Source organism: Mobula hypostoma, chromosome 11, assembly GCF_963921235.1.
Source record: "Mobula hypostoma chromosome 11, sMobHyp1.1, whole genome shotgun sequence".
Classification (NCBI taxonomy): Eukaryota; Metazoa; Chordata; class Chondrichthyes; order Myliobatiformes; family Myliobatidae; genus Mobula; species Mobula hypostoma.
In genome coordinates, this window is record NC_086107.1 from 40,529,912 (window position 1) to 40,540,486 (window position 10,575).

Consider the following 10,575-nt stretch of genomic DNA (forward strand, 5'->3'; position numbering starts at 1 on the left):
GAGGTAAGAATGCTATCACTTAGCCAAGCCTCTGACTGTATAGCCCATGAAATTAATATACACTGATAGTGGGGAAAAAATGAAATGAAAACAAAATGCTGGAAGGTTAGACAGCATCAGTGTAGAAACAATAAGAGCAAACCTTTCAGGTCAATCAAGTTTTAGAAATGTAACCATTTTAATCAAGTATTGAGGGACAGAAGATGGTGGGGAGCAATAAAGCAAACTGCCAAAAGATAGAAGACAGGGGTGATTAAATGGCTGTGTAAATAAAATGTGTCTATGTTTTGGTTCATCAATACTTTTCCTTTCTAATGCTTGCTGCTAACTATTTAATGATTGGTTTTATTCAGGCCCGTCATTACTACCAGATAATCAAAAGACCGATGGATCTTTCTACTGTGAGGGCAAAACTTCAGAAAAAGAGCCCGCTCCATTACTACACACCTGAAGAATTTATTTCTGACATTCAGCTTATGTTTATGAACTGCGCAAAATTTAATTATGTGAGTAAGATGTACAGGTGCTATCTGATTTTAATTGCCTCTTAGAAGTCCTGACGTTGCTTTTCACAGCCTGCAGGACATTGATGTGCCATTTAACCAGTGTATGGCATGAGTTAATTCAGCTGCGAATTTAACACTATGTAGGTTTGTTGCTGTCAGTTTATATCGTAGAACATTCAAGTGTTTGAAAGCAACTTTTATTTTAGCCTAATATCAGTTTGCATCTTCTGGAGAATTTGAAAAACCTCATCACAGGGAATTTAGTTTTACTATTTCTTACAAACAGTAAGTAATAGATGGATAAAGGACACATGCATAACTTCAGATGTCTCCCATGTACATGAATAGTTCAAGGCTCCTTTAGAAATTGTAACTTCAGTGTACATTTCAACAGTGAAGGTGATCCTTTACAAAATTTCTTAAAAATGGATTTTTTAAAGCTGCATTTAATTAAGTGTTCATATCAGAATGATGTATTTATGAATCTTAATAAGTTTGGAGACGTATAGTTCCACGCCCTGTCTGCACAGTTCTCTGAACTCATTTGGCCAAAATGTAAATTTTAGAATTGGCTTTAGTGTTTTCCCATGGTGAGGAGGTGCTGGAAATATGCAGATCCAGTGAGCCCTTCATAGCACACTTCCTTGCAGTGTACAGTATATAGATTTCAGGATTTTCCATTTTAAAAAGCTGACCATTCATCAGTCTCTGATGTGGAATTACATTTTCAAAGATTGGCTGGACATAACAGCTTTTTTTAGCGTTATTAAATAGAAATTGTCCATTTAATACTGATGTCAATGGTTTATAAATTTCATTTAACCTTTCTAATGGCTAAACTTTTCATAAAGTAATAGTAATTTCAAACAAATGCATTCTTTTTTGATAGGTGACAGCACAGAGGCAGAGATGTGTAGAGCTGCTGACTTGTAGCTCCAATAATTTGGGTGCAGTCGTAAACACCAAGGCTGTTTATCTGGCACTTGCATATTCTATATGGGTTTCCAACAGGGGCTTAATTTTCCTGTCTCAAATCCCCAAAACCTGGATTGTTGGGCTAATCAGTCACTATTAATTGCCTTGAGTGTGCTGGTGATGGGTGAAACCTGGTGCTTGTTAGTAGGAATGTGCAAATAATAATATAGGGTTCATATAAATTGGTGCTTGATGGCTGCCGAGAACCAGATAGGCCGAAGGGCCTGTTTCTGTGCTATGTGCCCTATGACTGAGATTTTGCATTTGTAAATCTTATCTGTAGAAGAATAGATTTTGACTATTATCAGTTGAAATTCAGTAAGTATAAGCATTGAATAACAGAGTATTTATTTTTGTAAATATGCAAAACATCTGAACCTACAATGATCTTTTACAGCCAGATTCAGAGGTGGCCCAAGCTGGAAGAAGTCTGGAAATGTACTTTGATGAAAAACTGAAAGAAATTTACCCTGACAAAAACTTTACAGGAGCAGCCCAAGAATACTCTGATTATGAAGAGATTGATAATGACAGTGGTACTGCAATTGTTAATGGGTTCAGTTGGCCGACAGAAGAAAAGGAGCATGTGAAGCCAAAGAGAAGACGTAGGCATGGTGCAAGCCACAGCCATAAAGACCACAAATAGTGTTGCTGGCTGAATGTTTAAATATTGTGAAATGCTGATCCTCGACTCTTTTCCACTCTGTGTCTTTACCCCCGTCTCCTTCCCCCACCTCCTTACCCCCACCGCCACCACCTCCCTGCCCCACCACCATCACCTCCCCCCCACCTCTTGTTTTGTAACAAAATGTGTTTATAATAATGTTTGGATCTCAGGAATGCGAATACCAGCTTCCCTGAAGAGGAATCAGTAAATGGCATTTACCAGTTGTTTTCATAGTTTTATTGCAAAGTGATTGCACTGAATGAGGTTGGATGTGGTGTGTTGTGGACCTTACTTCATGTGAAAGATTTGCATAACTTGTCTACACCAGTGTTGCTCTTGGATGAGCAGTTTTTGTACAGGATTACTGTGACATGTGTTGCAGATTATGGGGCATTATTCCAGTTAGTTTAAGATTTATTTTCAGAATGCAGTGGACAAAATAACCAACTCACATTGTTCTCTCATAATTTAAGTTAAAGCCCTTAAGTTAATGGATACATTTCTTGAGGTTTCACCTGATTGTCCACATTAACAAGAACCTGCTGAGAATTAGCATAAACTGTGAGTTTCTGACAGGATTCCACTCTCAGTAGAGAATGTAGGTTGTGCTTTCTTAGTTAATTTTTTTGACTTTAAATATTCATGCTAGTGATATCTCTTGGATTGTATCCAAGTTGTTGAGGGATATCCACTTTGGCTTTTAATTCTCAGTATTGATTGTTGCAAATTAGTACAAGAAAAATGTGGCCTTTTATAAGGTGTAGCGGTCATTGGAATCAATGATTCCAAGTACATTTATTATCAAAGTATGTATGCAGTGTACGACCCTGAGATTCATCTCCTCCACAGACAGCCACGACACAAAGAAAACCATGGAACCTGTCAAAGAAAAGCACCAGCCCTCTCCCACGCTCAAAAAAACACAAATTGCGCAAATGGCAACAAAAAAGAGTGAGAAACACAGAATGCAAAACACAAAATCAGAAGCAGATGGCACCAATGAACAGCATTACCATCCTTCAGATGCTCCATGAAACAACTTAATTTTGTGTCGTCTTTTTCTTTCAAATGTAGTTTTGGTACTATTGGAGCCTGTGATAGACAGTTTGATGGTCTGTTTTCAGGCCAATTAAGCGCTCTGCCATTTTGCTGTTTCTGAGGGAGTTCTGGGAAGCTTTGAGCGAAGTGTGTGGCCTCGAGGCCAAGAAGCTTGGAGATGGAGCGTGAGCCAATGACTGACTCCATTTCTCGCTGACTAAGGGTCAAGGAATATTGAAAACATAAGGTGGGTGCAAAAGGTGAGTAGGGGTTCAATACCATCTATCAGTCTCTCATTCACCCACTGTTCGAATGGTGTCTCTCTCTCATTCACCCTCTGATCAACTGGTGTCTCTCTCTCTCTGTCACCCTCTGATCGAATAGTGTCTCTCTCTCTCTGTCACCCTCTGATCAAATGGTGTCTCTCTCTCTCTGTCACCCTCTGATCAAATGGTGTCTCTCTCTCAGTCACCCTCTGTTTGAATGGTGTCTCTCAGTCACCCTGTGATCAAACGGTGTCTCTCTCTGTCACCCTCTGATCGAATGGTGTCTCTCTCATTCACCCTCTGATCGAATGGTGTCTCTGTCTCATTCACCCTCTGTTCAAATGGTGTCTCTGTCTCATTCACCCTCTGATCGAATGGTGTCTCTCTCATTCACCCTCTGATCGAATGGTCTCTCTCTCTGTCACCCTCTGATCGAATGGTGTCTCTCTCTCATTCACCCTCTGTTGGAATGGTGTCTCTCTCTCAGTTCAAATGGTGTGTCTCAGTTCAAATGGTGTCTCTCTCTCATTCACCCTCTGTTCGAATGGTGTGGCTCTCTCAGTCACCCTCTGATCGAATGGTGTCTCTCAGTCACCCTCTGATCGAATGGTGTCTCTCAGTCACCCTCTGATCGAATGGTGTCTCGCAGTCACCCTCTGATCGAATGGTGTCTCTCTCTCAGTCACCCTCTGATCGAATGGTGGCTCTCTCTCTGTCACCCTCTGATCGAATGGTGTCTCTCTCTCTCATTCACCCTCTGATCGAATGGAGTGGCTCTCATTCACCCTATGATCGAATGGTGTCTCTCTGTCACCCTCTGATCAAATGGTGTCTCTCTCTCAGTCACCCTCTGTTTGAATGGTGTCTCTCAGTCACCCTGTGATCAAATGGTGTCTCTCTCTCAGTCACCCTCTGTTTGGTGTCTCTCAGTCACCCTCTGATTGAATGGTGTCTCTCTCTCTGTCACCCTCTGATCGAATGGTGTCTCTCTCTCATTCACCCTCTGATCGAATGGTGTCTCTCTCTCTCATTCACCCTCTGATCGAATGGAGTGGCTCTCATTCACCCTCTGATCGAATGGCGTGGCTCTCGTTCAAACTCTGATCGACTGGGGTGGCTCTCATTCACCCTCTGATCGAATGGTGTCTCTCTGTCACCCTCTGATCAAATGGTGTCTCTCTCTCAGTCACCCTCTGTTTGAGTGGTGTCTCTCAGTCACCCTGTGGTCAAATGGTGTCTCTCTCTGTCACCCTCTGATCGAATGGTGTCTCTCTCATTCACCCTCTGATTGAATGGTGTCTCTGTCTCATTCACCCTCTGTTCGAATGGTGTCTCTGTCTCATTCACCCTCTGATTGAATGGTGTCTCTCTCTCATTCACCCTCTGATCGAATGGTGTCTCTCTCTCATTCACCCTCTGTTCGAATGGTGTGGCTCTCTCAGTCACCCTCTGATCGAATGGTGTCTCTCAGTCACCCTCTGATCGAATGGTGTCTCTCAGTCACCCTCTGATCGAATGGTGTCTCGCAGTCACCCTCTGATCGAATGGTGTCTCTCTCTCAGTCACCCTCTGATCGAATGGTGGCTCTCTCTCTGTCACCCTCTGATCGAATGGTGTCTCTCTCTCTCATTCACCCTCTGATCGAATGGAGTGGCTCTCATTCACCCTATGATCGAATGGTGTCTCTCTGTCACCCTCTGATCAAATGGTGTCTCTCTCTCAGTCACCCTCTGTTTGAATGGTGTCTCTCAGTCACCCTGTGATCAAATGGTGTCTCTCTCTCAGTCACCCTCTGTTTGGTGTCTCTCAGTCACCCTCTGATTGAATGGTGTCTCTCTCTCTGTCACCCTCTGATCGAATGGTGTCTCTCTCTCATTCACCCTCTGATCGAATGGTGTCTCTCTCTCTCATTCACCCTCTGATCGAATGGAGTGGCTCTCATTCACCCTCTGATCGAATGGAGTTGCTCTCATTCACCCTCTGATCGAATGGAGTGGCTCTCATTCACCCTCTGATCGAATGGTGTCTCTCTGTCACCCTCTGATCAAATGGTGTCTCTCTCTCAGTCACCCTCTGTTTGAGTGGTGTCTCTCAGTCACCCTGTGGTCAAATGGTGTCTCTCTCTGTCACCCTCTGATCGAATGGTGTCTCTCTCATTCACCCTCTGATAGAATGGTGTCTCTGTCTCATTCACCCTCTGTTCGAATGGTGTCTCTGTCTCATTCACCCTCTGATCGAATGGTGTCTCTCTCTCATTCACCCTCTGATCGAATGGTGTCTCTCTCTCATTCACCCTCTGTTCGAATGGTGTGGCTCTCTCAGTCACCCTCTGATCGAATGGTGTCTCTCAGTCACCCTCTGATCGAATGGTGTCTCTCAGTCACCCTCTGATCGAATGGTGTCTCTCTCTCAGTCACCCTCTGATCGAATGGTGGCTCTCTCTCTGTCACCCTCTGATCGAATGGTGTCTCTCTCTCTCATTCACCCTCTGATCGAATGGTGTCTCTCTCTCATTCACCCTCTGATCGAATGGAGTGGCTCTCATTCACCCTCTGATCGAATGGTGTCTCTCTGTCACCCTCTGATCAAATGGTGTCTCTCTCTCAGTCACCCTCTGTTTGAATGGTGTCTCTCAGTCACCCTGTGATCAAATGGTGTCTCTCTCTGTCACCCTCTGATCGAATGGTGTCTCTCTCTCTCATTCACCCTCTGATCGAATGGTGTCTCTCTCTCTCATTCACCCTCTGATCGAATGGAGTGGCTCTCATTCACCCTCTGATCGAATGGAGTGGCTCTCATTCACCCTCTGATCAAATGGTGTCTCTCTCTCAGTCACCCTCTGTTTGGTGTCTCTCAGTCATCCTCTGATCAAATGGTGTCTCTCAGTCACCCTCTGATCGAATGGTGTCTCTCTCTCAGTCACCCTCTGATCGAATGGTGGCTCTCTCTCTGTCACCCTCTGATCGAATGGTGTCTCTCTCTCTCTCATTCACCCTCTGATCGAATGGTGTCTCTCTCTCATTCACCCTCTGATCGAATGGAGTGGCTCTCATTCACCCTCTGATCGAATGGTGTCTCTCTGTCACCCTCTGATCAAATGGTGTCTCTCTCTCAGTCACCCTCTGTTTGAGTGGTGTCTCTCAGTCACCCTGTGGTCAAATGGTGTCTCTCTCTGTCACCCTCTGATCGAATGGTGTCTCTCTCATTCACCCTCTGATTGAATGGTGTCTCTGTCTCATTCACCCTCTGATCGAATGGTGTCTCTCTCTCATTCACCCTCTGATCGAATGGTGTCTCTCTCTCATTCACCCTCTGTTCGAATGGTGTGGCTCTCTCAGTCACCCTCTGATCGAATGGTGTCTCTCAGTCACCCTCTGATCGAATGGTGTCTCTCAGTCACCCTCTGATCGAATGGTGTCTCTCTCTCAGTCACCCTCTGATCGAATGGTGGCTCTCTCTCTGTCACCCTCTGATCGAATGGTGTCTCTCTCTCTCATTCACCCTCTGATCGAATGGTGTCTCTCTCTCATTCACCCTCTGATCGAATGGTCTCTCTCTCTGTCACCCTCTGATCGAATGGTCTCTCTCTCTGTCACCCTCTGATCGAATGGTGTCTCTCTCATTCACCCTCTGTTCGAATAGTGTCTCTCTCTCAGTTCGAATGGTGTCTCTCTCTCATTCACCCTCTGATCGAATGGTGTCTCTCTCTGTCACCCTCTGATCGAATGGTGTCTCTCTCATTCACCCTCTGATCGAATGGTGTCTCTGTCTCATTCACCTCTGTTCGAATGGTGTCTCTGTCTCATTCACCCTCTGATCGAATGGTGTCTCTCTCTCATTCACCCTCTGATCGAATGGTGTCTCTCTCATTCACCCTCTGATCGAATGGTCTCTCTCTCTGTCACCCTCTGATCGAATGGTGTCTCTCTCATTCACCCTCTGTTCGAATAGTGTCTCTCTCTCAGTTCGAATGGTGTCTCTCTCTCAGTTCGAATGGTGTCTCTCTCTCATTCACCCTCTGATCGAATGGTGTCTCTCTCTCATTCACCCTCTGTTTGAATGGTGTGGCTCTCTCAGTCACCCTCTGATCGAATGGTGTCTCTCAGTCACCCTCTGATCGAATGGTGTCTCTCCGTCACCCTCTGATCGAATGGTGTCTCTCAGTCACCCTCTGATCGAATGGTGGCTCTCTCTCTGTCACCCTCTGATCGAATGGTGTCTCTCTCTCTCATTCACCCTCTGATCGAATGGAGTGGCTCTCATTCACCCTCTGATCGAATGGAGTGGCTCTCATTCACCCTCTGATCGAATGGTGTCTCTCTGTCACCCTCTGATCGAATGCTGTCTCTGTCTCATTCACCCTCTGATCGAATGGTGTCTCTCTCTCATTCACCCTCTGTTTGAATGGTGTGGCTCTCTCAGTCACCCTCTGATCGAATGGTGTCTCTCAGTCACCCTCTGATCGAATGGTGTCTCTCTCTCAGTCACCCTCTGATCGAATGGTGTCTCTCAGTCACCCTCTGATCGAATGGTGTCTCTCTCTCAGTCACCCTCTGATCGAATGGTGTCTCTCAGTCACCCTCTGATCGAATGGTGTCTCTCAGTCACCCTCTGATCGAATGGTGTCTCTCTCTCATTCACCCTCTGATCGAATGGAGTGGCTCTCATTCACCCTCTGATCGAATGGTGTCTCTGTCTCATTCACCCTCTGTTCGAATGGGTCTCTCTCTCTCCCTCAATGCTGTTGCAGGATGGTACTGAAGTTTTGGGTCTGAGATTTTGTGGATTGGACTGTAGTTCACCTTACGATGTGTTTTTTGGTTTCTGGTTGCTCCTTTCTCTGTTGCCGGCCAAGCCGATTCAAAATCACCCAAAATAGCAACAAGGAAAGGAGCAGCTAGAAACCAGAGAAACATCACAATGTGAACGACAGAGTCCAATACACAAACCACTTTGATTAAAGCTTGCCCAAAACCCAGAACTGCAGCACCAGACTCTGAGAGCAGTGGGGGAAGAGAGAGAGAGAGAGACAATTCAAATGTAGGCCACCTTCCTTCAGGAGCATTCAGTGAGAGAGAGACCATCATAGCAAACACCTTCCTTCAGTAGCACCGAGCGAGAGGGGAGGGAGAGAGACTATCGTAGCAAGCACCTTCCTTCAGGAGCAATGAACGATTGGGGGGTGGGGAGAGAGAGAGACCATCATGGCAAACATATTCCTTCAGGAGCAACGAGAGAGAGAGAGAGACCATTCAAATGCAGGCCACCTTCCTTCAGGAGCATTCAGTGAGAGAGAGAGCGAATTCAAATGTAGGCCACCTTTCTTCAGGAGCATTCAGTGAGAGAAAGAGACCATCATAGCAAGCATCTTCCTTCAGTAGCAGTGAGCGAGAGGGGGAGGGGGGAGAGAGAGAGAGACTATTGTAGCAAACACCTTCCTTCAGGAGCAACGAGCGAGAGAGAGAGACCATCATAGCAAGCATCTTCCAGGAGCAATGAGAGAGAGAGAGAGAGAGAGACCATCGTAGCAAGCATCTTCCTTCAGGAGCAACAAGCGAGAGGGGGAGACCATCGTAGCAAGCATCTTCCTTCAGGAGCAACGAGCGAGAGGGGGAGCCCATCGTAGCAAGCACCTTCAAGCAGCTGCAAGCAAGAGGCTGGTAGATGGTGCTGAACACCTCCATGCCTTCCACACTTGCCTGGATTATTTCAATCTTCCCTGGTGCTTCAATCACCGATATTGCCGAGAAATGGAGTCATGAGCTCACACCCTGTCTCCAGGCTTCTTGGCCTGATGCTTTGCTCAAAGCCTCACAGAACACCGTTGGAGATAGCAAAGTGAAGATCACTCAGTTGGCCCGGCAACACACCACAAAACATGGATCACAGGCTCCAGCAGTAGCAGAACCACGTTTGAAAGAAAAAGAAGGCGTGAAAGCAGTAGAATCATGAGCCGTCAGGAGGATGTCGCCCTTAGGTGCAATGTTCACAGGCATCATCATCTTCTGGATGTTCACGGCTGGTTCATTAGGGTGGATTTTATTTTTTTAGTAATTGTTAAAAGCTTGTCAACTGTACAATTTTTTAAATTTAATTTTATTAAACTGCTTAGGTTTTGATTGTAAAGCTTTGGAACTTTGAATTATTGTTGCTTCACAAGTGCTCTAACACCATCATCCACACAACTGCTACAGCAGAAATGTAGCATACTAATGACAGTGTGTCATAAGGTCCTTACTTTGAAGATTTTGTGTTCAAAGTAACGAAGGTGATCAAAGTGTTCAAAAGAAATCTGATGGTAGATTTGTGGTTTTGGAGTGGCTGCATAACGTCAGTAAATGTCAGAGAAATGCCCAATTAGTAAATGGTGATCACTGAGGTATTGAACCGGAGCGCAAATGTTTTCTGGAATGACGCAGCTTCACATGCAATTTGGCATGTGACCTTCTAGAATGAGATAAGTGGCTAAAATGAGTCTCTCAAATAAAAACTGTATGGACTTTTGAATGATTAATAAAAGAACAAGATGACCGTACAGTACATGTCAATACAGTATCATTATTTCAATGTGGGACTTTTTAACTAGAGTAATGTTAATGTAATGACAATGAAAAACTTTTTAGAAAAATAAGAGCAGTCCATAAAATGCCAGATGTAGAAATGGCTTCACCGGCATTGATGTTAATGTTAATTGATGTTTGTCTTTAAATAAAAATTATATATTTAACTGTTCTATATGAGAGTAGCCACATATATTGTCAGCAAGTTGTAATTAAATTGATTTTCTAAAAGTACCATGTTCTAACTATTCCTATTACTGCTGTAATAAAGGGTGTTAACATGGCTGAATAAAATATTGAAACATTCTTTTTATTTTCAATGTGTACACTTCACAAGCTGTTAGGAATCCCAATGGAATTAGAAGTTTAAGTGTGCCTATTTCTGGGGATTCAGCAGTTGGAAATGAGTACGTTGTGGCAGAATAATGTGATCCTGGATCTTGGACTTTGTGTTTTGAGATGGTGTGGTGTATTGTGTGCTGCTGGAAAAGCAGAAGTAGAGAAGATCAACTCTGTTGTCCTTGGGTAAGTTGGTAGGGCCAGAGGCTGGGGTAGGAAAACCT

At 44.6% G+C, this 10,575-nt stretch overlaps 1 protein-coding gene across 1 annotated transcript in view; it reads left to right on the plus strand.

The window, feature by feature from the left end:
• The window catches only part of trim66 (tripartite motif containing 66), a 210,569-nt gene extending 206,070 nt beyond the window's left edge, over positions 1 to 4,499 (plus strand). Inside the window, exons 18-19 of the mRNA XM_063061880.1 lie at positions 354 to 506; positions 1,879 to 4,499. Coding sequence (XP_062917950.1) covers positions 354 to 506; positions 1,879 to 2,127 — 402 coding nt within the window. The 3' untranslated portion in view covers positions 2,128 to 4,499. The remainder of the gene's footprint in view (positions 1 to 353; positions 507 to 1,878) is intronic.
• The last annotated feature ends 6,076 nt before the right edge of the window (positions 4,500 to 10,575 follow it).